The sequence below is a fragment of the Cystoisospora suis genome (genome assembly GCF_002600585.1).
Source record: "Cystoisospora suis strain Wien I chromosome Unknown contig_5247, whole genome shotgun sequence".
Classification (NCBI taxonomy): Eukaryota; Apicomplexa; class Conoidasida; order Eucoccidiorida; family Sarcocystidae; genus Cystoisospora; species Cystoisospora suis.
The window spans coordinates 2588-28015 of record NW_027158038.1 but is presented as its reverse complement, the minus strand read 5'-3'; the positions used below and the strand labels follow the sequence as shown (position 1 = coordinate 28015).

At 53.5% G+C, this 25428-nt stretch overlaps 4 protein-coding genes across 4 annotated transcripts; 1 reads left to right on the top strand and 3 right to left on the bottom strand.

Moving 5' to 3' along the window:
* Window positions 1–3167: 3167 nt before the first annotated feature.
* CSUI_009034 (uncharacterized protein) lies at window positions 3168–6223 on the bottom strand. The gene is made up of 2 exons (XM_068069153.1): window positions 3836–6223; window positions 3168–3266 (listed from the first exon to the last, which is right to left on the bottom strand). Exon 1 carries the CDS (start codon window positions 5642–5644, stop codon window positions 4409–4411), a length of 1236 nt encoding a protein of 411 aa, XP_067918872.1. The 5' UTR covers window positions 5645–6223; the 3' UTR covers window positions 3168–3266; window positions 3836–4408.
* Window positions 6224–7257: 1034 nt separating this feature from the next.
* Window positions 7258–9138, bottom strand: CSUI_009033 (uncharacterized protein; the record flags this gene model as incomplete). The annotated part of the gene is made up of 3 exons (XM_068069152.1): window positions 7258–7481; window positions 8127–8397; window positions 9133–9138. 3 exons carry the CDS (start codon window positions 9136–9138, stop codon window positions 7258–7260), a joined length of 501 nt encoding a protein of 166 aa, XP_067918871.1.
* CSUI_009032 (actin) lies at window positions 9020–11585 on the top strand. Its single transcript, XM_068069151.1, has 2 exons — window positions 9020–10485; window positions 10731–11585. The coding sequence occupies exons 1-2, from the start codon at window positions 9799–9801 to the stop codon at window positions 11172–11174; spliced, it is 1131 nt and encodes a 376-aa protein (XP_067918870.1). The 5' UTR covers window positions 9020–9798; the 3' UTR covers window positions 11175–11585.
* An 8324-nt stretch (window positions 11586–19909) lies between these two features.
* CSUI_009031 (tyrosine kinase-like) lies at window positions 19910–25428 on the bottom strand. Its single transcript, XM_068069150.1, has 3 exons — window positions 21636–25428; window positions 20870–21089; window positions 19910–20444 (listed from the first exon to the last, which is right to left on the bottom strand). Exons 1-3 carry the CDS (start codon window positions 24684–24686, stop codon window positions 20242–20244), a joined length of 3474 nt encoding a protein of 1157 aa, XP_067918869.1. The 5' UTR covers window positions 24687–25428; the 3' UTR covers window positions 19910–20241.

Genomic DNA, 25428 nt, shown 5'->3' with positions numbered 1-25428 from the left:
CGTATGATTCTTTTTCTTCAGAAGTTCTCCGTTAGTTTATTCGACTTATTCAAACTTATGATGGCCCGACAAAAGATGTTTTTGTACGGAAAACTCCTCTCTGGATCGCGGTCAGTCGGTGTAGTATTGCTACCTTTCTGTCAAACAGAAGTGTAGTCTTTCTCAGAGACCCTTTCTTCCCGTTTTGAAGCCACAGAGCCGTCATATCTTGAAGTTGATTAGAGGCGTAGGACAGGACACCTTCGCCATAAAAATTGTCATGACGACCATTATGATTCATACACATCTGAGGAGAGACGGTAGGAGAGTGAGAGTGGCTACTGCTCAGGCGACAGAATAGCTCGTGTGCCGGTTGCCAAGTCGGAAAGCGGTGTTCGGGCTGGGCAGAAGGGATAGTTGAGCTGGGTTATCGTTGCTACCCTGTCGTCTTGTACTGGCAGCGAGTTCACCTGGGAAGAAAGAGTATGATACACGGCTCTCGCGGATCCTTGAGACTGGCGATCGTAGGGAACTAGATCTTAATTCTCATTTTTCCTTTTTGCGAATCCGAAGTTACCAGAAACGCTGGGTGTGAGATACCGGCTGCCAAATTGGATGCTGTCACTCTGGATGCCTTTTTCCCGTTTGTACCCACGTCCAGGGATCTTAGTTGGTTCCGTTTGTGCCGGCGCGGTGGAGACCCCGACCATCCGTGATCGGTCCCGTATGTTCTTCTGGCGTTGCAGTGACCTACTGTGTGCGTCGGTCCGTTAGGACAAGTCAGCGATCGGAGGAGATTCTTGTGAACCATGACAAACTGTGTGGAATAGATCCATGAATATATACTATGTACATGTATGTGGTATACTTGCACGAATATGTGGTATCTATGTATGTGTGGATGTATGTATACCTATATGTCATGTACGACCAACGGGCGGACAATGGTGCCGGAGTTGGACGGGTACGGCCACACTGCCTGGGAATCAAGAGAGGACCCTCTTTGGCCGGACCTCCTTGAAGCAGTCAAGAGATGATTGGGGATGGAGACGCGTGGTCATCCTCCGAAGTACGGTACCTCGGGACATGTATTAGCCTGATTCCTTGACACCCCACGTCAGTCGAAAGCGAGCCTCTGTCCCTCTCGAGGTGTGCCTGTGAGCAGGCACGTGAACACTACAAGTTTCCTGCGGCCGATGTACTATTGCCAACGGCGGAAACTAGACCGGCCCGGATTCGCCAAGGAACACAGACAGATCCCGACACCCTGTCTTGTCATCAAGAGGACGTTTTTCCGTGTCCAAGTTGGTATATCTACAGTTATCTGCACGGTGGTGAGTGTGACACTGTTCTCTTCTGCAACAGCGGGGACACGAGAGGAAACTTATCCGTTCCGTATGAGGCACAAAACAATGCTTTACGGGAATATGCCGAATGGAAAAAATGCGAGCCCTTCGACAGAGGTTATAATAATAACAGAGTTCTGCGGAGCGTCTGCTCCGTGGTTGTATGTTCGACTTTTTCTGAAGCACACTATCTCACCGTAATAATCACGCGCAGGCCGGTACAAAACCAGAACGCGCGTAGGGCAAGACAGAACCGCCTGTCCGACTGCATAGTAAGCGTCTTCTCTCAGGTTGTCTAGTCGGATGCTGTCACTCCTGCTCATCCTTTCTCTTTTCACCTTGCCAGGAGTCTGCTACGTCGCCTTGTCACTCATCATTTCTTCTGTCGGGCCTGTGGGGTGCATAGTTCTCTCGCGTGTTGGAAGCAGGGCTTCTTCTCCAGTAATTTTACGTCGTCTGCCTGTGCTTCACGTTTTGCTACTACCACCTGTTGGAAGAGTGCTTGTCAAGTGGGGCCTCCCCACACTCAAACGAAACTGCGGTGCAGCCGTCCCCCTGGTAAATTCTAAACGACCAACCGGTTGCTGGTCGGTGAAGTCACCGGCAACAGTCACAGCGGGCGGCTGGATAGCCCCCTACTCGGGGCTGACTTCTGCATCAACCACCCCAGTCGGTTAGGCAGCACCGCCACCTGCGGCGCTATATAGCGCTCACCCCGGTTCCGAGTTGCGAGGTAGCTCCGGTTCTGGCGCGCAGTCCACCACGAAACGTCCTGAGTGCAGAGAAGTGAGAGGTAAAGGTCCGAAGGATCCTCGTGAGTGCGTCCGGAGACCCCTTCACGATTCGCGCCCAAGAAAGCGCGCGCTAGCAGATCTGCGTGTTCGCTAACTACTTCAGGTTACGCTCGGAACACATGAAACTCAAGGCTTGAATCGCCTGTTGAGATCCCCCTCTTTCTCCGGCACCGCGGTCCGAAGAAAGGCGCAGGAACCGCGTGTCGCCAGAGCATGGCAGCCGACCGACCTGTCAGGAAAGTCGAACCGAACACGTCAGATTCTTGCCCTCCGAACCGTCTTGGAGGTGCACACTTGCGCGCAGACTGGAAAGTGTAGTTCGCTTTGTAGCTATATGAGAGTGGGCCCGGACAACAAGCAAAGAACGGAAAACAACGGACATGGCAGAGTCCCACAGACGTGCCCCCGTCGAAGCGGCCTGCGAAGGTCCTCGATTCTGCTATTAGAAGGAACTGTCCGTCAGGAAGGCTAAAGCGGTATAATGAAATAAACCATGCATGCGCAAGGGCGCGCAGATGTGTGACTAGTCAATATTCTCATGCTTTCAATCCTTTACCTTCACATTCTGTCAACCTTGAAGCGCTACTATCTTCTTAAATTCACCGTCCCCGACGAGGTCGTTGGGCGGAACTCTCTTCTTGGGTAGAGAGTGACACGATTGTTGTTTAGAACAGACTTTTCGCCTGCTCATGTCATCTCAGTGGGTCGCACCCCGCCCTCGGAACTATGGACACAGACGAAATCTTGCGCCCCAGCGGTACTCCCTGTTTCGCAAGTACCATCGGAGAGAGTCGACAACTTGCGGCTTCGTGTTCTTTCACCTTTTCGCGGATCCGAAGGAGAGGCCACTCTTCGGACGGCTCAACGTCGTTTTTGTCATGTGACTGCCGGGTGATCAGTTTCAATCCCCCACTTCGGAGGGACCAAACGGTTCGTGCGAGGAGTGCACGCTCTCGTGAACAGCTTATATATTTCTGGGAGTCACAACCACGTCCCCACGAAGCGTGGTGTTCGCTTGGACGACGAGTGAGTGTGTGTGTCAGCGTCACGCCACAGGCGCTTTCCGTGGAGTACTCTCCGCGGCGAATCCTGCCTGGAGAGGCAGTCACGCCGGCGCGATGTAAATTCGCCTAGCTACTTCTTTGTTCTGGGGGCACCACGCAGCAAATCCTGTGAATAGTTATAGCTATGTCATTCTCATGAGGTCAGCGAGCCTTCGGCCCTCTGGAAAAGGTGAATGTTATAGTACACAGGTTCTCGGCAGAGACCGGGTGACGTCGTTCGCTCTGAAGCCGGGAGGGGCCTGAGCTGGGTAGACTATCATCTTCCAGAAACAGCCACCGGCTACTACACTCAAGGTATTTCACTCTTCAAGATACGAAGATTGGCTGTGTATGGAAGCGCACACTATGTCCCCAAAAAAATTAGTCCGAAAGCCGAGCTGAGATGTGCCACAGTAGGGAGTGAAGGCTGCACGAGGCCCTCCCTCTCCGTCCAGTAACATCAAAGCGGCCCGCCCTCCCCTTAGAGAAGGACGGCCGGGCAGAAGTGAGGAAATGGTAGACAGGATGAGCGTGATGCTATGCGAACCGGACCGGGAGAGCAACAACTGTACTGCTACGTCGTTTTGTCCCGAGAGTCCGAAATAAGAAAATCAACTTCTTCACTTTCTTTGCGCAAGCACGCATATGAAACTAACACTCAGCGCTGGCTTGCCTTCTTTTGACGTCCGAAAATAACATCGGGAGCACGATTGGCCTTCACGGTATCTCTATGTGTGCACGCAACACAACACACACGGATTGGAACCAACAGAGGGAGGTCGCAGTGTTTCGAGAAAAAACTCGGGCACCAGTGTGGTCCCCGAGAATCCATAGCCAACACAGCCAACCTTTTGTCCTACTTGCGGGGGTCTCTTCAGGAAGGTTGACGTGTACGTAGAGCGGAAGTCATTTGATGGGATAAAGAGCTAAGAAAGTGATGAAAGCCCTCCCACCCTGAACCGACTGGGTGGTAGACTGCTCTTTCTTCTCGGTCCCTCAATCCCACGAAGCACAGTCAACATTGGAATGGTCAAGGAACTGACAAGACGATGTTCGCTCTCCTCAAAGAAATCATTCGAATCCATCTCGCCCACAAGAACTATTGCAACAGTCGACATGCATGCCATGAAAATAGTCGACATCTTGGGCTACCATCGCATAAGAACGTTTCTAGATGGGAGTCAGCAAAACAGATTTCATGTTGGCGCCCATGTATTTACTCTAAGCATCACCGTCACTTACGCACTTACTCCTCGCTCCCAAAAGCAACAAGATCGGCAAGTTGGGACGGCAGGGAATTGAAGTGGGGATGTGCCTGGAGTTCCCTGGCCATCCTTCGCAATTGGTCTCCTGCAGACGCTGCATTAGAAGGAAGAACCGCGGCATTCATACTATTGATAGCATACGCCAGCCATGCCGTTACTGAGTATGAACAGAAGTGCTGTTTGTAGTTCTTGTCGCCGTTGCCTTTGAAGAGAACCTGGAGAGTGGGCCGTGATGCAGAAGTGTATTGAATATGCTGACAATCCACCAGTTCTGAGTCAATAACACTAGTCGTGATTACATTTGTTTTATGCAAGATTTTATTCGAGAGAAGCCACGCGTTGGTCTCTTGTTCGTGTGTGTAGAATCCACATCCTTCGTCTGAATGAGGCAAAGGGCGATTGGCCGCAACCACCCAAAACCGCACTCGTCGTACCATATCTTCTTTGAAGACTTTTTCAATCATACCTAAAAGGTCAGAAATAGAGGTGGCTAGATCTCCCTCTTCAGTTTGTTGTACAGATAGAAAGGAAGACTGTATGCGACGGCACTCTTCGACTAATTGGATGGTGTCGCCTAAGCCAGTTGGCCTCTTCAACCAATTCTGATCTTCTTCATGAGGAAGATCCAACGAAGAAACCACACGGTCTAGAACCCACAACAATGCTGATTCCATTGCACGTATTACCACATCCGGGCAATGAATGATGTCCGAGAACTGTGCTAGGGCACGGGCTTCCTTCCATGATTCAGGTTCGAGAGTCGGTGCTCTGACTTTATTTTTCGGTACATGCACCCCGGACTCCCCTCCAGCACCCGCAGAGGCCTGAGAGAACAAGGAGACTTGAGGTGCCGCTTCATACATTCCGACCGTAAAGTATGACCGCAGGTCTACTAAGGCGGGCGTTGTACGCACAGGCAATACGGTACGTTGCCAGTAGTGATGGCTACCTGTTACGGGAGGGACCCAGAAAGGTTCTACTCCGCGGAAGATATCGCATCGTGGACCGTATTGAGGATTAACACTTGACGGAATTTTCAGAATACTTCGACTGTCACTAGCGTCATCACCGTCAGAAGTTTCGTCTCCAAACGACGAGGAACCGGCTGCCTCCTGGGATCCTCGAGGCTGTTCATCCGCGCTTGCAAGACAAGCATAGTGAAGGAAAGAGTGAATGAGAAGCAAAGAAAGAAAGGACAGATGCTTGGAAAGACTCATCTTTGCCCGATATACTGTTCTGTACTCCTTCAGCCTGGACACAGGTGGCAACTCAACGGATGGAAGATGAGAAACAGCAGTCAGGCTTAGCAAGACAAAACAGACCTCTTATCACAGGCCTGTACCCACATAGGGACACAGGGTTTGCTGCGAGAAAGGAAAGTTGCTTGTAAGGCTAACAAAGCCCTCTTGAAACGAGCCAACCACGAGAAAGAATGAAGGATGAAGAAAGGGGCTCCACGGCCCTGGAGGAGCAGGCAAAACGACACAGTGCCAGGCTCGGTGATGGCAGCCTTCTGGCCTTCCCCCAGTGGGAGTGTACGCAAGGAATTAACAGAGCATCATCACATTCACATCTGCGGAAAATTCCACGGGGCTTACGGGAGGCCTGAAGAGCAGAAAACGCTTACATGGTCTCCGACGAAGAATCTAGACAGCAGCGCGGTAACAAGAAAGAGAAACAGACCACGAGGCCCGGCTGGGAGACAAAGCTTTCTACCTGCTGGGGTCTGCAAATGCAGTTGGGATACTCTGGTTCTCTTTTTTTTCGCGAGGGGGAACCGGCGAAAGAGGCAAAAGGGTCAGGTCAATGCAACATGCAGCTCAATGAAGACCAGCGGGAGGCCTTTTGCTTGTTCGTGCTAGCTGAGGACACCAGCCGGGCTAACAAGCCAGAAAAGCTGTGTCTAGGTAGCTAGCTCTGGTGCGGCGGTCCAGCGTCCCCTGAGCCGCGAAGAAGTAACCCGTCCAGGCTCCCATGGCCTCCATGACAATCATATTAAAATGGGAGAAACTTGTTTATGTAAGCCAGTTCTGCTATTCACGTGAGTTAGTGGAGACCGGGAAAGGTAGCCAACTAGTACAACCGTGGCTCTCAGCCGCGCCTTGTCCGCAAGGGACGACAGGACACGCCTGCATCAAATTTCCCAGGCCAAACAGTGATATTGAAAGGCAAGCAGCTCTAACCCTTCCTCTTCCCTTTTACACGTGTTCACCTATTACCTGTGACATTTCCTGGAAACTTTGTTGGTTCTCTTCATGCTGAACACCGAAGGTAATAAATGCCCGATGAAGGAAGCGGAGTTCAACAAAGCCTTTCAGACGCGGACCTTTCCAGCAAAGTGGCCCTGAGCCTCACTGCATCGTAAGCCTTGGACAACTACAGTAAATAGTGACCCTCTCAGGGTTCGTGCTTCTCTCGGGAAGCTGTACACTGGTTTTGTATGACAACCTCGTTTATGTCGATGGCGCCGCGGCAGGCTGACCAGTCCAAGCGTTGCTACAACCCATACGTACGGAATTGGATAACCCTAACCCAAGCCGCTGCCACGACTTGCTATCTCGGGGGATTGCTTCTGTAGTCTCGGTGCATACAAACTGTATAACCGTCGAAGGTCGGGTATGCCTTGTAAAAGTAGGTCCGAACCCTTTCTTTACAGGTGTGGATAGATAGCTCTGCTTGAGGTAGACAGAGAAGGGCAACTGGAGGATAAACTTGCCTGCGATTAAGGACTACTGATGTAAATATAAGATACCGGGACGTTATTTAGCCATACATCTAGACAGCAAAAAATCTGCCCCCTCCTGGCCTCGCGGGAACGGGGTGCGTTATGCTAGCAGGCGTGGTTGCCCTCAGTCCGCGTGCTTTTTCGTGGCGGGTCCCCTTCCCCCTGGCCGTGCGTTCGTAACTTCCGTCTCTCATAAAGCTCCCTCCTCAATGTGCCAGGTCCAATTGTCTCCCTTGGGTCGCCTAGTATACGGCTGCCCTGGCAGTCCGCAGCCCTCCGCCCTTCTAACGAATCCTGATGACCGGTCACGCTCGGCAAGTCCACGGGTCCTGAACACAAAGACAACTAGGCTGCACACCAGCAGCCTGTCGGAGATGGAAGCTCCGGCTGGCACACCGGTATTCACCCAGTTTACTATGGGACAGTGGACTATGATGCTTGTGGAGGGAGAAGGCTTCGCAGACAAAAAGGACTTGTCCGCTATCCAGTGCAGACCACAAAATGCATCCCCCTGGCGCTACCACGTTTTCGGAGTTACGCAGTGACCGCCTAACCTGTGGACGTTGGACGAGCGCTCAAATTCAAGTAGCACAGCTTGCGCCCTCGGGCCTCAACAACACCCCGTACCGAATGTGGTGTCTATGTATTTGAGACTGCACGGTACAGGGTTTCTCCCCCGAGGGCCCTGCAGCGAAGGTATCTCCGCTATTCGTGAAACAATCCTAACGCGGATGTGTGGCTGCTGCAAGCCACCTAGAACAAATCACCTCCGGCGGGCGGGCTAATTGTCTTTTAAGCTGCGTCTTGTTCCTTTTCCTGACGCTTCACGGGGGAAAGAACTGCACAATTTCTCCTTGAGATGTCAGTGTGCAATATCACCGTCCACCCGAAGTGCTAACACGGCGTCTCCCATCGTGCCTGTTTACTCCTTGCTTGTTGTCCGTCTACACCAATCGCAGAGAAAATTTTCTTACGCCCGATGCCAGCTGTCAGCCAGCCCGCCGCCTCGTCGAAGCCCCCCAGTTGCACCCAGCAAGCACAAGAGGATCCTTGCGAGGTACGGAGCACCCTACGCTCCCTCTTGTGATCTCCCTGCGCATATGCATTCGCGATGCTCCTATCACGTGCACCGTCGAAGCCGTAAACAGTCTCTTTCCTGGAAGGGTCTCGAGCGTTTGTGACCGTGTCAATGAGCCCGGCGCTGGGGCTCCACTCCGACTGAGTGCTGTTGCGCGACTCCGCCGACTGCATCACGAAGACGTCAACTCTTACCCATCACAGCAAATCACGATGGAGAGAAGTAAGCCCTGATGCAACCTCAGCAACCCTTACGCCCGCGAACAGTTGCGCTACCGCTTTCGTGTTCTTATTTTGAGTGAGCACTTGTACGAGCACCTGGTCACGACTCCGTAGAACAGGTGAGCTACTCACTCCTCACACAAGAATGGCTCTATACATGTGCCGCTACTCCATTTCCACGCCGTAGTTCGGTGACACCCCCGCTACTAGCTGCTAGTTGGTCTTTCCAGGCCGCTCTTGACTGCAAACGAGGCCGCTCCCGTATGAGCCTCTCCATCGCTGCTTGCACACACAGCACAATGGAAACGCAGGAGCACTGCAACCCAGTTGGATGCCAGTCAGCGTCGCGGGAATCGTGGAACGGTCCGCAAATTCCTAATCTTTTGGACGGCCGGCACGCCACGTGACATTGCTGACTTCATTCCCGACCATCAACGGAAGGTTACCTCTCTAGGGCTATTAAGCGCGGTGGAACCACTTGATCACCCGTCTCGGCCGGGATTCTCTGCTGCTTCCAGTGTAGGTGCTCTGCTCACCCTTGAAAGCAGATCCCGAGTTCCGCCGATGTGCACATCGGTAAACAAGCACTGGCCGGCGCGGCACCGCGACTGCTTCCAGCGACGCCTGTTGGCCAGCCGGCGCGCACCGACCCACGGCGCTGATAGGAGAGCACCGGCCCACCCCCATTTTTGGGTAATTCCGCTTGCTGGCACACACGGCTGCATTACCTGGCTGTGGCTACCTGGCCACCCACAACACCTTTTGGTCCGCGTCACCATTGCGACACAATCACTGCTGCGAGCTCCGCACCTCATTGGAAACAGGTTCACTTATGTTTGCTTTTCCGCTTGCCGCTTTGTTCGCGCATTTTCCGCTTTTAGACCGGTATCCCGCGGGAGTTCGCTAACGCCGACTCGTTTTCTGATAGGCGTTAGCAAGCGCGGTGTGTGTCCTAACCGCGTCACCCACGTCACGCAAGCGTCAGTGCGGTCGCGCGGCAGCACGGGGGGGTTGCAGGTTGCACAGTGGTTGATAGGAGGGGTGTTTGTGGCTTCGTGACGGTGTACACCATCCCCCTATCTGTACATCAACTACCTGGGCTGCGTAATCGTTGTACGGGTTCGCGGGCGCGCGTTTGCCGACACCGCCAGTCATCAGGTCCCTGCTCCGCTGTCGTGGTGGGAAGCGAGGGTGCCGTTACTACAACTAGTACATCCTCGGCGACGGCTGCCTGTTGTGTTATCTTTTTGGTTGTTTGCGGTCGTTTCTGTTCCCTTCCATTTCCATCCAGGTTATTGTTTTGTTTTTCTTTGCTTTCGCCTGTGCTTCCTTTTATTTCGAAACAAAATGGCAGACGAGGAGGTGCAAGCTTTGGTGGTGGACAATGGATCGGGTAACGTTAAGGCTGGCGTTGCCGGTGATGATGCGCCACGTGCCGTCTTCCCGTCTATTGTCGGGAAGCCCAAGAATCCCGGTATTATGGTGGGAATGGAAGAGAAGGATTGCTACGTTGGTGACGAAGCGCAGAGCAAGAGAGGTATTCTGACTTTGAAGTACCCAATCGAACATGGGATTGTGACCAACTGGGACGATATGGAGAAGATCTGGCATCACACTTTCTACAACGAACTTCGTGTTGCTCCTGAAGAGCATCCGGTCCTTCTTACGGAGGCGCCTTTGAACCCGAAGGCAAACCGTGAAAGAATGACACAGATTATGTTTGAAACGTTCAATGTTCCTGCCATGTACGTTGCTATTCAGGCTGTTCTGTCTCTGTATTCATCCGGGCGTACCACCGGTATCGTGTTGGATAGTGGAGATGGTGTGTCTCATACTGTCCCTATTTACGAAGGGTACGCCCTGCCACATGCCATTATGCGTCTTGATCTTGCTGGCCGTGATTTGACCGAGTACATGATGAAGATTCTCCATGAACGCGGCTACGGCTTCACCACCTCCGCCGAGAAGGAAATTGTCCGTGACATCAAGGAGAAGCTCTGCTACATTGCCTTGGACTTCGACGAAGAAATGAAGGTGAGTATGGACTTCCTTATGGCTGAGTGTCAGTTGATAGCAGCAGAAGGTAGCCAAGGTCCGTATTCCTGAAGTATAGTGGCGTGTGCACGCTGTTTTTAGACGCGTCTCTCTCCGTAAAGATGTAGGTTCCACCAGTCCGTGTGTGAAGACAAGCTCAGTCATCGTTTTCGAGAGAAGTCTTCACGCCATGTCCCCACTCGTTTCATTCGCTGCCATGCGTTCATGTCAACTATGCTTTCCAGGCTGCTGAGGACTCCAGCGACATTGAGAAGTCGTACGAGCTTCCGGACGGCAATATCATTACTGTTGGTAACGAGAGGTTCCGATGCCCAGAGGCCTTGTTCCAGCCATCCTTCTTGGGCAAGGAAGCGGCAGGCATTCACCGAACGACTTTCGACTCTATCATGAAGTGCGACGTCGACATCCGAAAAGATCTGTACGGCAATGTTGTGTTGTCTGGCGGAACTACCATGTACGAGGGCATCGGTGAGCGCCTGACAAAGGAGCTCACGTCGCTTGCTCCTTCAACCATGAAAATCAAGGTCGTGGCTCCACCCGAACGTAAATACTCTGTCTGGATCGGAGGGTCGATCCTGTCATCCCTCTCTACTTTCCAGCAAATGTGGATCACCAAGGATGAGTACGATGAGTCGGGACCGAGCATCGTGCATCGCAAGTGCTTCTAGGCGGCAGTGACAGCCGTTGAGACATGTTTAGAGTCTTCGTGTTTGGGACAATAGAGGTGGTGTGTTGGTGGGAAAGTTGACAGTGTGGTGTGCTTGCCCGAGTGAGAGACATTGCCTGTCGCGGAGGGCGTCCTGTATGTGTTCATCGTTGTGTTAATCCTCGACTAGAGAAGTTGTACTTGATCATTTCTGGGATAACCGGGAGGGGAAGGGGTTCCTGTCCGCAGTTGTAAGGACAGGAGCTTCGTGTCCGGCCTAAATGGCTCGCTGTCGTGGCCAGTCTCAACCGTTACCAAGAAGTTCGCATGTTTTGAATGGTCCTCTGCCTATGTTCCTGCGTGGCCGTTTATCGTGCCACGTTTGGTTGGGGTTGTTGTCTCACTCGCGTGAACGCTCCTCGACATACGGATGATCTCTGGAACGCCATGCTGTTCTGTTGTACTGGAGTAACGCTGACTGCCACGTAATCACATCGCAAAATGTTTCGGAGAGATGGCGTTGGACAACTGCAACGGCATCAAGACAGCGCCGTCATTCTGTTCGCACATGTATGTTCGCTATGTTAATCCGGTGTATGTTTTGGACCGCCTGAACGACGCGTCGAAGAAACCGATAGACGGTGGTGCAGCCATCAACTGATGATACGGACACAAATTCCGACAAAAAAAGACGTCGTCAGTCCCAGGTGAAGCGCTGTTTCGGTTTGCAGGCTGCGGTCCTGAAGCTGTATTCAAGCGATGGCGGCCTTACGGGAACAGAGGTCGACATGTTTCTTCTGGAGGTTCTGTAGCTGTAGAGAAGAAACAACTGAGCGAGCAGCAGGATAGTGAAATAGTTCTCGTGGATGCGAAGAGTTGTCAAATGAAGAAAGGGTAGATAGAGTGGCCATGTGCGTAAGCGGTGGAATTACGCCTGTGCAGTGGTTTTTGCGGGGGCACTCGTGAACAGTTCGTAGGGTTGCGTAGCGGTCTGAGCTTTAGACGTGCAGGATATATCTGTAGCAAAGCAGTGGGGCCGAGAAGCTGCGGGTGAGGGCGCTGTACCTCGAGCTGCAGGTCGTGCTTGCGCTGTTGGCGGCTCTCCCAGTCGAGAGTAAGGACATCAGAATTGATTATGTCCGTTTGTTGCCGTAATTTTTCGTTCTCGGAGCGGTACTCGTCTCGTTCCCGTTTCGATTTGCTAATAAGATCGCGTTGGTTACTGACCTCCGCGTCGAGCTGCGTAAGTTCCTCTGCGGCGCGGGCGTTTTCGTGGGCGAGAAAGTGGACCTTCTCTCTCCAGTGAGTGATAAACTGCACAGCAGGGACATAGCGGTTGCAGCACACGCAAGCCAACGCACCATGTGCTCTGCTGCTCTTCACGAGCGTCGTCGCACCCGCTGCAAGTCAGGGTTTCGAGGCATCACGACTGTTTGCAGAAATCCCACGGTTCTTCCGCTGAAGCCGCAGTGGTCCGTGGACCTGTGCTCGAGCCTACTCTGATCATCTGGCAGCGTTCTCTTACATTCGGCTTTCATAATCTTGTCGATGAAGCGACAAACCATGTCGAACCCTAAACCCTAACCGCACTGAGTCTGGGGACTCACCTGCACGGAGGAGACTATGATGGACCTGAGCTTTTTGATCTCTTCGTTCCGCTCCACAATCTTTTCGTTCAGTGCTTGGTTCTCAATTTTTAGCTGCTCAAAATCCATCACATGGAACTGTTCTTGGAGATCATCCTCTGTGGCGAGCTGCTGGAGCACATCGACTTGATGCTTCAGCTTCGCGACGGCTACACGAGCTTCACGTAGCGTTTCAGTCTTCCCTTCCTCCAGCTGCATCAGCTGATCCAGAATTGCGTCAGGAATCTGCTTTCCACTTCGTGACATTTGCGAGTTCTTAGCTACTTTCTGCAAGAAACTCCTGGTCAGTTGCGCAAAACCACATCACACACCGGGCACGTCGCTCTAGGGTCGTTCTGGCGTACTGGCTAACCTATTACGCACTAGTGCTCTCACGGATGGTCCTGTACTGAGTATGACACAGTCGATTATAGCTTCGTTTCCTCAAGCTTAGAGCGGGGACGGTAGCATGGGGTATACTGGAGAAGCTAAGGGGAACCGCCCAAGTGGATTTCTGCTTGCAGAGGTGTTCAACTGCCGTAACTTCTGAAGCTGATGTGCGTCAATCGCGACGCTGTCCGTCTGCACGCTCATGTAGCCGCTTCTTCCATCTGTTCTCTACCTGAACGCCGCTCTGCATTCCTCCACTTTCTCTCGGTGTGTCTCCAGTCGATTGTTCTCTTGAGCCGCCTTCTCCGCGGTCAGCGCCGAAGTCTGTTCCTTCTCTGTCTCAGCAGCATCCAGCGTACGGAGCGTGGAGAAATACTGCGCACTCGTTAGCCGAGGGTCACCAGTCTGAGCTCTATATACAGGAAAGTCTCCGGTTGTCATGAACTTCATTGCGAGCTTCTTCTCCAGCCTGTTATTCTCATCTTTCAAGCGCTGGAACTGCTCCTGAAGCTTCTCAGCTTCAACGGACATTTCTTCATAGTTAGTGTCCAAGCGTTCTATTTCCGCATTCACCCACGCCTCGTGCGCAGAAGCCGGTGTTCCTCTCGTGTCCTGAGAATGAGGAACCACAACCTGTGAGTGCGCTCGCAGACTGAACACCCCCGGCAGCTTGGTCAGTGCACTTTCACGGCCTGGTCAGAAAGGTAGTCCCGAATACTCGCTGATTAGTAGTACGCAGAAGAGTTCGACTAACCAAAGGCTCCATGCACAATTACTAGCTGAGGTCGTATTCATATTTTTCAGGTTCTAGGTGGGAGACCCCCCCTTAAATTTGCAGAGCTGCAGACCACTCTTCCCAGATTGCCACGAGAAGGCACGAAGAGCCCGCGCTACACTCTAGGCTCTCCGAAGTGAGCTTGTTCTTAGAGATGAGCACACACACAGCAAAGTCGGCGACCAGCCTTCCCGAAACCGACTAGTAGACTGTCGCTGGCCATTCACGACAACAGAATCTTCCCTCAACCGCTTCGATCGAGCTTCCTCCGTCCGCGTGACCAGGTCGCCTTACCCGCGTCGCAGCCTCGTCCGGCACAGCCGTCCGGGAGCTAGTTGGGTCTCCCGGCTCCGAGGGTTCTTCCGGGTGGGAGTTTCCTTCCAGGCCGGCCTCCGAGACTGTCCCAGCGAGTGTACGAAGATCCCGGTCCTCAGCGGGACCGCTGGGTGGCCCAGCGGACGCATTCGCCGTCTCTGGCGCTGAAGTTGATTGTGGTCCACCGTAGCTCTCTTGTCCGTCGTCCCCAGGCAGGTAATTCTCCGAACCCGGCTGATCGTGAAGAACAGAACCGCTGATTCTCTCGTGCCTACAGGAGTCATTATTGTCTGGGGGCTCAAGAGGGCCTTCAGGTGCGCCACTCGCCGGTGAGTTCTCGGGCATGTCTGTACTCGGGTAGCCAAAGTACACACCAGCGTACCCCACTCTGAGACGACAGCCCCAGGCTACCTCCTGCGTTGCTGCCTCAGCGAGACGCCCACGTGGCGAGTGAGGTGCGGCTGCGGTCGGGCGTGCTGGTGTCTTCCTGAGTTTCCATGTGGTGTGCCGAAGCCTGGAAAGGTGTCAACAGCAGTAGAGTTTGAATGGGGGAAGCAGTTTGCGGAAGCCATTGCAGGGAGCAGGCACGTCCCATCCCCAGTCTTGACCTGGCTGCTCCCCATGACAGTGAGGGCCCCGTGACATGGGCAGCCGAGTCAAGGTTTGCAGGCCCTCAGCAGGTCTGATACCAGGTGAACATTGCTCAGCAGGCTCAGCTTCTCTCTGCAGCAGTACTTCCGAACTGTTTGCGGAATCTCGTCTCGAGGGTTGTTCTCCACTTCTCGATTTCACGACGAGTTGTGAGGGACTATCAGAGGTCACGATGACGTCGGGTTCGCTTTCCGGGATCTTTGGGGAGCCGTCGGTCTGCTCCGGGGATAAATCTGCCATTGGAAACACAAGAGCTCCGCTAGGCCGGCGGAGTCTCTGAAGGTGAATGCGCTCGTGTACCACATTCCTCGGCATTCGGTGACCCCGGTTTGGAGACAACGTCGTCAGATGCTGGAAGACGGTGCATAGTCACGTGCTGAGAAAGGCGGTAACCACAAATCTCTCCAAGTCTAACGAGATTGGCCACAGCAGCCGTTTCTTGGTTCGCTGATATCTCCATGTTTGTGCGACAAAGAAGAGGACCCGACCATCGGAGCGCAAAGTGATGGGGGTTTACCGAGGCTCCGAAAGGGGTACTTCTGCAGCAGTACGGTTCCAGTGTTGCGCCCCAACGGTGCTGTTCCGGACACGACCGGAGTCTTCCTACGCCCACCTGGGCTACCCCGCACTACCTGGAACTGCTTTTGTGCTGCCTGGATTAGTGAGTGGCTCGCTTTCAGAATATGGCTGCGTCACACCTTCGGAAAGACGGTGGTGTACTGGCTTGCTGTCGCGCGGATTGTCTACCTTCTGGGTCAGGTAGAGTATCGAGCAAAGGGTTGTGGCCCACGTCGTCCATCCACTCAGGCGGAATTTTGGCGGACTGGCCACGCTGGTTCTCGATCGAAGGGTCGGCTCCCCAAAACAAGAGCTTGCAAACTAGACTCGTTCTTTCAAGGGCTGCCGCGACACGGAGGCACGTCTCCCCTGCGTCGCCTTGGTGGTTGAGAAGAGCAGGCACGTCCTGGGGTTTCGACGGGCAGTAACGGTCGAAGAACTCATCCCAGAAGGGTTCCTGCTCGAAAGAATCTTCTTGTTGCGCGGCCAGTATCATGCAGGTGTTTCCCGATGCATCAGTGGCTCCGGGATCCATGCCAAAGCGAAGGAACTCGACAGCCTGGCATACAACAACCGACCAGATAAAAGCTATACAAAGCTGTTCGAGCAGACAGTCACTAATTCCGAGAATACAAAAACTTGGTGTACGAGCCCATGAACTGAGCTGTGTGACAAGCACGACCAGAAGTACACCTGTGATGGGCGTGAGCTTGCTTGAAGATAGGCGCGCCCCGGGGCCACAGCGCCGCACTCCGACTTCTAAGTGTTAAATATATCCCGCTGGTGTCGTGTTCCGAATTGTCGCGCGAGGGCATCACGCGCCAGGGCGGATGTGGAAGAAGCGGGCACACCCGCGTTGAACAGAGCTGAACAGAGTTCCGATCCGCACCATAGTTGGTTTAGAGATAGCAGCCAGTCGCTGCTCAGCAGCGGTGACACCCTTCGGGCCTCACTTGAGAGTGCTGGTTGCTTCGAATACTTAATGCATGTCACTGCGGTACCTGGTCGTAGTCGTGCCTCTTGATGGCTGCTGTGAACGCTGTATCTCCATCGACATCCCAGGCGTACTGATCGGCGCCGCGGGACAGAAGGTAGGCGATGCAGTCTCCCCGAGCATTGAAGATGGGGGTCTGGTCTTTCATTCCTGGACCGACGCAGGCCATCAAGAACAGACCGAGCCCAGCATACTCCTACGAGCCAGATATAGAATCGAGCGACCTTGTCCGGAGTGCAGAACTTCCCTATGCAGCCAGTCACTTTGAGGTACGTTGTTCATAGAGTGAAACCGGGGAAAGCTAGTATTAAGAGGAAGGGGAAAGCGCTATGCTGGGGAAAAAGACACAGCAGACTTATAGTGAGTGACGAAAAAAACGCGGGGCCAGGCCTCGTGGACAATTGTCCGACGCGATTGCCTTCGAAGGCCGTTAACGAGCGAGCGATCCCCTGAAGTGTCTGCAGCTGACCTGAGCTGCGCAGATTGGGGTCGCACATGCAGGTCTCGAGGAGGTACACCAGACATTCCATCGAGAAGGCCGCCGCGTGCGCAATGATGGACTGATACCCGAAAATCTCCACCTCGGCCGGAGAAGCGGCTCCTGGCGTATCATCTTTCTTGAATGTGGAAGTAGATGCCTCGTTGTTCTGATGGCCTCCCGGTGCAACACTCGTCAGTGTCTGTATTCCCACGTCCGACACGCAAACGGAGCGTGCGCCACCTCCGTGAACGGCATGGCGCAGAAAGGTGCTTTACACCACTGCTACGGAGACGCTCCTTCCGTGACACTACACAGACGAGTGTTGATTTGGCTGAATCCCGTAGAACCGTATAGCTACGGGCCAGGCGCAGTCTGGGAAAAGGAGCACAGCGCCGTCGCACTGGCCGCCAGTGAGCACTACGGTGTTACGAACTGCTGTCCAGACTAGCTAACGGGAGCGCGGGATGAGTAGGTGGCGTGAAGAGAGAGACGAAGGCAGGAGGCTGCATGTGCCCCTGATCCCGTCGCTCAACCCATTTCTGGCTCCTGTCGCGTGAAACTCATTTGCCCACGGGCGACAATATCAAAAACTATGGTCTTCTCAGCATTGAAAACGGAAAGGAGAAAAGTTTACCATTCGCCGAAACAGAGGACAACTACTCCAGCGCAGTCGTAACTGGGCGTACCCGGACAAATCCTTCGAAATCGCCCTGTTGAATGGAGCTAAACACTGTTCCCCATAGTTCCGCGTCCGGACTTTCTGGAGTTACGTATAGCGCGTGCCGCTGATGCGGTCCCACGTAGTCGAGTGCCGCCATTGCTGCCGGTTTTCTGTAGAAGAAAAAAAGGCTCCCCCGGAGTTAAAGAGCGATCCGCATTATCCGATGTAACACTATCCAGAGAAGATTTAAGAGCTGCATCCCTAGCTAGACCTATCGACGCCTGATTCAAAGAGTATACGTGGGCACCATCTGTATCTCCAACGCCAATTCCAAGCCACATCCGAATGTCGTGGCCCCCAGGCGCCCCGTTAGGCTTAGAAGAAGCTACTGTTTGTGTATCCCTTGTGAACGATGAAGAAAGCTACCTCATCCATGACAGACAGGAGAATCACTTGTTGCGGAGGTTCTCTCTGCACCAGGACCACGTTTAGGGTTAGAACCTGCCACTGTCGGGTGAGTGGCGCTCTTCTAGCAGCCCCGTCATGCAACAAGGAGTTAAGCGGGTACAAGGGAAGAGAGCTAATAACCAGAGCTGCACCCGCGCCACCTTCGGACCTCCCAGCGACGCGCAGCCGCGGGGTCGCGCACACCTTAAGATCTTTTCCGGCAAGCCGGCGTATCGCACGTTTCGGTCTTCAAGTGCCCTGAACGTGTGGTAGTGAGTCACAGCGTATGCGTCTAGGCATAGAACAAAACGTACGAAAAAAAGCGCGGGGCAGCTTTTAAATTGACCGTATCCGTGTAAGTGAGTGAAATTGGAATTTGCAGGGGCTCGAGACGAACAGGTTCCCGTGGGGGGGCCAGACGTGGTGGACATGTCTCTATTCCTTGACCTGGCTTATCCATGGGAAGACAGTTTCCCGTGAAAGACCAAGGTAGGCTCCGTTCAACCACCTTCACTGTTCAGTTCAGCCGCATGCATGGGGAAAGCCACCCTGTCTCGGTGTCTGCTGAACGGAAAAGAAAAGTCTCCGGTGGCCCCTATGGGGACAAGTAGGGCCATTTTACCACTCAGACTAGCGTGTGTGCGGTCGAAAGAGAGTGGCGTTCGCAGGATCCGATCCGGGAAAGCTTCTGCTACACATCAGATCGTTTCGTGCTACCTGGATTCGGCGTTTTGCTATCTCTCGCGCGGTGCCAACATTTCGCTGGCTCAGCCCCGGCAGAGGAATATGATGCTCCCGAAGCATCGAAATTCTCAGATGCGGGAAGAGGGTCGCACACAATTTATCGAAGTTTCGTGACGCCCCTGCTGTGGTTTGCCACTCGACTGCGAGCTCGTAATGAACTGACCGGAAACCTTCCACAGTGTGTCAGCATTGCAGAGGCCTTCAGGGAGCGTTGTCTCCGAACTGTAGGCGAGCAGAAATACACAAGCAGACGTTGCTAGCCACGGTATACACTCGGAAGGTACACTGTCATCCTCTTGCACGGCACGCGTAGAATACAGGGCGCCGCGTCTGTATGCTTTTCCTGAAGCAGATATACGCTGAGTGTACGGAGTAGTGAAAAGAACGTTGAAAAAATGGGCGAGAAGCCTGCGGATCAAAGAGTCTGCCCTGAACTTTCGCCAGGAAGAACTATCATGGGGCCTTCCGTTGCGCCGCCTGCCAAGCGCGCCCGCCGCCCCCGGACGTGCCCCTTCGCGCTGGGAGGCGAAATCCAGGTGCGGAATAAGTTACCGTGTAGCCGTGAGCATGGTCACGCCGACAGGCTTGTTCGGAAATGCTCATTTTAGCACCCCAGGACGCCAGACAGTCGTGCTGTAGCCGGCGGCGTCTGACTGTGGCACTAGACTGGTGGTCAAGATCTGTCCACAGTGGTGGCTGCGGGTGACTGCGTTTACTGGCCTCTCGGGACGCCGGCTCGGACGACCAGCAGTGCTCACAGTTGGGAGACCATTTACTACCATTTCGTGGAAGGTTAGACTCACTTTGGAAATGCGAACCCTGGCTTGTGGAAAGCGTCAGACGATAAGTGCACGGACAAGACGCTTGAGTGGGACTGTGGAGTCAGTACTCAGGGCAACTCGCAAGTTGTGCTGACGGCCAGCTTACGCAGCCTGACATCGGGACCCAGTCCAGTAGACCTCTGCTGCTCTCGCTAGAGGGGCGACTGACTTAACAAAGTTGCAGTGCTCAGAAACAATCAAACAACAGCCTGGCTCCCCAATTAGAGAAGAGCACAAGCGACGCGTCAGGACCAAGGAGATGGCATCCACAGCCCTCGGGCCTGACTGAACGACCCATCACAAATGGACCGTGCTGACCCTGCGATACACAGACTAGTACAAATCTGTGACCACGCACGATACTAAAAAACTAAAGGATGTACCGGGAGAACCAAAGTCCATCCATCTTCTGGGCGAATTAGGCGGCTTCAAACGCTCGGCGACCGGATAGCTCCTTCGAGGGAAGTGAGAAGACATTGGTAGGGATGTTCCGAAGAAGACAGAATTGGACGGGAGAGGCGGAGGGAGGGGGGGGGTGGGCCCAAGTGCGGCGCCAGGTTGCCAGCTAGCCGGCGTTACCTGCGTAGCACTTAGGATATCCGACCGGAGAAGGCCCCCTCTGTCGCCTTACTTTGTTCGACGGATGTGCATCCCATACATGCTCAGATCAGAAGCGCTGAGAATGTCTAGGGTTTGCGCGACCTCTTTGGTTGACGGTCTGTCTCGGGGCGCCTGGGCAAAACATCGAGCTAAAAGTCTTTGCGCGGTCGGATGAAACCAGGAAGGCACCATGGGGCGGAGTTTCTTGCAGAGTACGGCATCAATAACGGCTGCAAAAACACACACGAGAAACACCAGAACTCCAGTTCTACGGGTTCCGACGCATGTCCCAAACAATAATGTGAACGTGTAGGGGCCTATCGTCCCCACCGAGCCCTTTTTCTTGCCTTGTCTACGAAGCCGTGTACCAACCAGCTTCATCCGCGGCAGACAAACATATCCAGGAAGGGAAGTACAGTTTATCTTGCATCGAAGCTCAGTTTTTTCCATGACCGCGAAGACACACGGACGGCCTCACCCTTTTCGTTGTATTTATCGACCATCGGCATGCATACACCTGTGGGGGACCACTCCACGCAAGTAAACGGAGTGCCTCTTGCATGCATCTCTCCTGCTAAATCATCGTTACTCATCCTTCTACTGCACTCCTAGTACTACTGTCTATCCATCACTGTTTTTCGCAGTATGAGCTTACCCTCATTTGTTTGAATCTCTTCAAAAGGTATTGGGCCACCCAGGAGCTCCACAAGACAACAGCCGAGACCCCAGATATCTGCTTTCTCATCGATCATTGTGTCTTTCAAGAAACACTCAGGCGCCATGTACCGTGGAGATCCACCATTATCATCTAGCAGGAGCTTGCCGTCTGCTCCTAGACTTCGGGTTTTACCGAAGTCACAAAGTCTCAGTCCATCCTGAATGAAGTCAAAGAGATAGCCAAAACACAACACGTGACACCCCCAGACTGGTAATGGAATGACATGACACTCGAAAACCTTTCTTCACTCGGTACACAATGGGAGTGGCTGAGACTACGGGAGTGGTGATTTGCATACATCTCAGATGACTGAAAGCGGTAGGTAAGACGATAAGGAAGTTGGATGATGGCTGGCTCTACACCCAACGACGCTTGTACATACAGAAGAGTGAATGACAAAACCAGAGACCCGCAACAAAGGTGTATCGCATGCATGCGCGATTGCACGTTCTTCGGCTCTCGCTGTTCGTCGCCTCCAACTCGGGTGCAGCCAAGAGGAGACTCTAGTCGTCTTGATTCTTCTTCGTAGACCTCAGTAGGTGAGGAACCCCCCTCGGGGGGGGGAGGGGCAGGGCGGTCTCGCAACTGTTTTGTCATTTTCGTTCTTAGGAATGATAGGTAGATCCGCCAGGGATTATGTAACTCTATTTTAAGTCTGTCTCTATATCTTGACTTGGTGAGGCTTGATTGAATGGTAACTTACCGTTCCTTCGAGAATGAGATTTGCTGTTTTAAGATCTCGATGGACGAGCCTCTTCTCATGGTGCATGAAGTGGACCGCACTGACAAGCTTCCGACAGAGATTAAGCCTGATTTCTGCTTGGACGAATGCTTTATCGTGATAGAGCATATCAAAGATACTAGGCCCGGGAAGATATTCCATGACAATTCCGAGGAATCCTAGATTCAAACAGACTCCATAATACCGGACAATCAATGGATGGTCACCTAGAGCTCTGAATGTATTGAGCTCCCGTGCAACAGAGCGCATGGCCTCTAAGGTGAAGGGCCCATGCGCCTGTTTCACGGCGACAATTCGATCTTTCCATTGACACCGAAAAACCGTTCCAAAGCTTCCTTGGCTAATAGCGGAGAGAATCTTCAACTCATCCCGTGGTATCACTTCTCTTGAAGGGAAGTAGAAGACAAATTCTCTATGATGTTCCTGCGCATTCACACGAACAGCCTCTCTACTCCATCCTGCTGATGCTGCCCTTTGACCTCGAATCCCTAGAACATGCTTGTTCTCCACCAACATAGCCTTTCGACCACACAAGGAAATTTTCCACACCTGCATAATCATAGACTCATCAGAAATCATGGTGGTCATGCGCTCCTCTTGTTGGAGTTGCTTTTGCTGGTGCTGATCTATCTGTACCTTCAATGAACAGGATGAAGAGGAAGATGAAAAGAATAAGGATGTCCCGCGATTGTCGATTTCTGCTGGTGGTGATTGACGAGGGGTGGTGCATAAAGCCCCTGCACCTCGTGGATAGAGAGGTACTCCTGATGCCCTTGTTAGCATTCGAGGAGTCGATTTGATCGGAGCACAAAAAGCGGCAGCGCCTGAGGTCAGGGCTCTTCCGCCGCTCTGGCGGGTTAAAGAAGAGGATACGGACGTAGTTGAAGCTGTTGTCTCCGAAGATCTCCCTCGGGCAGGAGTCCCACCCGCCTGTGATGAGGGTGTCTCTGGTACATTATTGCTGTTGTTCTGAGGCATGATGGTAGGTGGGGGGGGAATATCGGGGGAAAGTAAATAGCCCTTTGCCTGTTGGAATCCTAATCTCCTTGTTGCCTGGGTGGCTGGGGGGTCCCTTGATGACATATCATCTCCTTTCTCCTGATAAGCTATACTATTCGGAGAAAGAAGAACGACACGTCGAGCGCTATCAGGAGAGCGAAAAGCCAATTCCTGTGAGTATGAGGACTGTACAACAGGAAGGCCCCCTTTCTTTGCAGAAGAAAGACACTTCAAAGACCTGATATTCAAGCCAGCCGTCTCTGCTGCATCTCTATGAGTCGTGCTCCTGCTACTGCTGCCTATGCGAGAAAAAGAAGAAGACGCTAGCAGAGGGGGAACAGCAGCAACGCCAGTTACCGTTGTCGACGGTGTCTTCTCGAGAACAACGTGTCTACCCTCATATGTCCCTGTGGAAGCTAAGACTTCCGCTGCTTCGGTCCGGAGGACCTTGCGTAGTGCCGTGGCATGTAGAGCGTCGGTAGCCCCTACCGTTTCTTTCCCACCAGTCGATAAGCTGCTGCATGGATGGCCTGGATTGCTGAGAGGGGGTGAAGACCCCGCATTGACAGGTCTCCGGCCCACGTCACACAATGATTTCTGACCGATGACAGACGTAGGGAGAAGCCTCGTAGTAACTGGAAGTCCTCCTATGGGTCCTTGCTCTGAAAAGATCACTCCTTTCTGGGACGAAACAGCATTACCACTATTGACTGGTGTGCCACTCGTTGCGCGATCACCACCTTTAGTAGACATATAGTATGTGTACAGACCATTCAAGTCTGGTAAAGCCGCGGTGACAGAAGAACTTCTGACTTGGACCCCGTCATCTGGCAGGTGGCCTGCCATGGGTTCTTTCACCCAGTGTGCCCGCGGAGTGGAATGCCTTTCCACGTTGGCTCTATCGAAGAGACTTCCGAATGGAATGGCGCCGCCCAGGGCATGACAGGGAGGCAGAGGTCCGGAGCTTCTGCCCTCCGGATAGTCAGGAGATGCAAAGACAATGGGGCCGGCGGATCCGTAGTTCTGACGGAGATACGCTTTGATCGTATCATCCTTGTAGTCACGGGGTGTCAGCGATGCTCCCCCGGCCTCGAGGGAATAAGTGGAGAGGCGCGGAGTCACTGAAGCAGCCGATGGAGGAGGCTTCTCCCCGCCGTCATAACGATCCTTCCCCCACCATGAAACAAACGGCGCGAACGCTAATGAAGTGCCCATTTCGCCGGTGCAAGAAAAGGGAGGAGGAGCTCGAGGGCTAGGCAAGATTCCCGGGCTGATCGAATGACAATCGCTATACGTACTTCCTCGCGGGGCACCGCACGGGTCTAGACGACCGACGAAGCTCGACGGATCCGGGCTCCCTGGGACCAGCTTTTGTGCCGATGAAACCTGACCACGGAAGAACGCCGCTGGCACATTCCCTCCTCCTATAGATGCTCGACCGGGTGCATTCACTCCAATCCCTTCCGAAAAAGCGCCCCGGGCTGAAGCTGTGCAAGTGGGGCGTTTTAGCATGAGCCTTGGGGTACCGACATCCGCATTGATCGGAGAAACAAGTGATTTTGACGACGGATCTGCGGGGGTACTTAGAGCCTGACAAGAGCTACCACTGTACGTACAAGTCTGCTGAGGAAGAAAAAATCTTGGGGAGAAAGCAGCTTGGGGGTCCGTGCCTGAAATATTCTGCTCCCCGTCCAGACGCAGGAACGGGGTCTCCAGCCGGACAGCCGGTACGTGCCCGACCGCTCGGGTTGCCGTGCCACCAGGGAGAAGAACCCACTGACCATCAGAGTTCTGCCGGGTAAGCCGGGGGCATTCCTGCAGTGCAAAGCTATTAGCTGGCCTTTCCTCCAAAGAAAGACATCTGTTCAAAGGAAGGAAAGAAAAGTCCGGGTGATTCCCGAAGCGCCGACCGTCTCCATGTAGTCCCCGGCACGTCGGATGCGGACCACCGTCACCCGGGCGCGCTGGCGCGGGTGCCGTAGTTGGAGAGTGGTGGCAGAACACCTGCGACATTGCTCCGCTTCCCGGTGGATTTGCTTTTCTTGGAGCCAAGATCGTAGCTCCTGCCGATTTCCAGTGAACGGAGTCCCTGATTGTTCCAGAATGTAAGCCTCAGGGCACTTCCAAAACCCTCGTCAATCTTATTCCGCCACCTCGATGCACCGAGCCTTCCCGTTTGGCGTAGATGCACTAAACGAGCGTGAAACTCAGATAAAGCGCATGGTGTAGGTCCGGCCGTTGAAACCACTAAAACAAAAGAGCGGCGCACACACCCGAAAATCCCACTGTAAAGAATTGGTTCCCAGAAGAAAGAAAGCTGGCATCCCGGTCCAAGCCCCCCCCTACAACAAACAAAGGAAAAGTCTAAAAACGACAAACAGACGCCGACAAATTAGCGCCGCAAGGGAATTTGGCGTTCAGCGGTGCGGTGGCGAGACCAGTAACGTCAGGAAAAGTCATTAAGAACAGAACGGGGGCGATACAACCCGCTCTGGCAAGCTAGGTCGCTGCCACGGGTCCGTGGCAGACAGCCGCCGGGGCGAGCGAAGACGTCGATTCGCAAAACGCTGCCTTGTAGTGACGTGGTGGCCCGAAAACGAGAGCATGAGGCGTCGTAGCTTTGTCGTACACCCAGGTAGTAATCATGTTGTCATCTCGGACAGAACCCAAGAATCCCAGCGGCTGCAGAGATAAGAAAGAAGTGCTGATCCGTGTGGTTTGGATGACACTCCTCTGTTGCTGAAGTTCGCGGGCG

Bases quoted from the DNA above. Each gene is read 5' to 3' on its own strand.
- CSUI_009034 (XM_068069153.1), bottom strand. From the start codon at position 5,644: ATGAGTCTTTCCAAGCATCTGTCCTTTCTTTCTTTGCTTCTCATTCAC.
- CSUI_009031 (XM_068069150.1), bottom strand. From the start codon at position 24,686: ATGTCGCAGGTGTTCTGCCACCACTCTCCAACTACGGCACCCGCGCCA. The intron at 21,090-21,635 runs GTAAGTTACCAT...GACTTCATTCAG, and splicing joins ATCTCATTCTCGAAGGAACG to GATGGACTGAGACTTTGTGA. The intron at 20,445-20,869 runs GTAAGCTCATAC...GTGTTTTTGCAG, and splicing joins AGAGATTCAAACAAATGAGG to CCGTTATTGATGCCGTACTC.
- CSUI_009032 (XM_068069151.1), top strand. From the start codon at position 9,799: ATGGCAGACGAGGAGGTGCAAGCTTTGGTGGTGGACAATGGATCGGGT. The intron at 10,486-10,730 runs GTGAGTATGGAC...TATGCTTTCCAG, and splicing joins ACTTCGACGAAGAAATGAAG to GCTGCTGAGGACTCCAGCGA.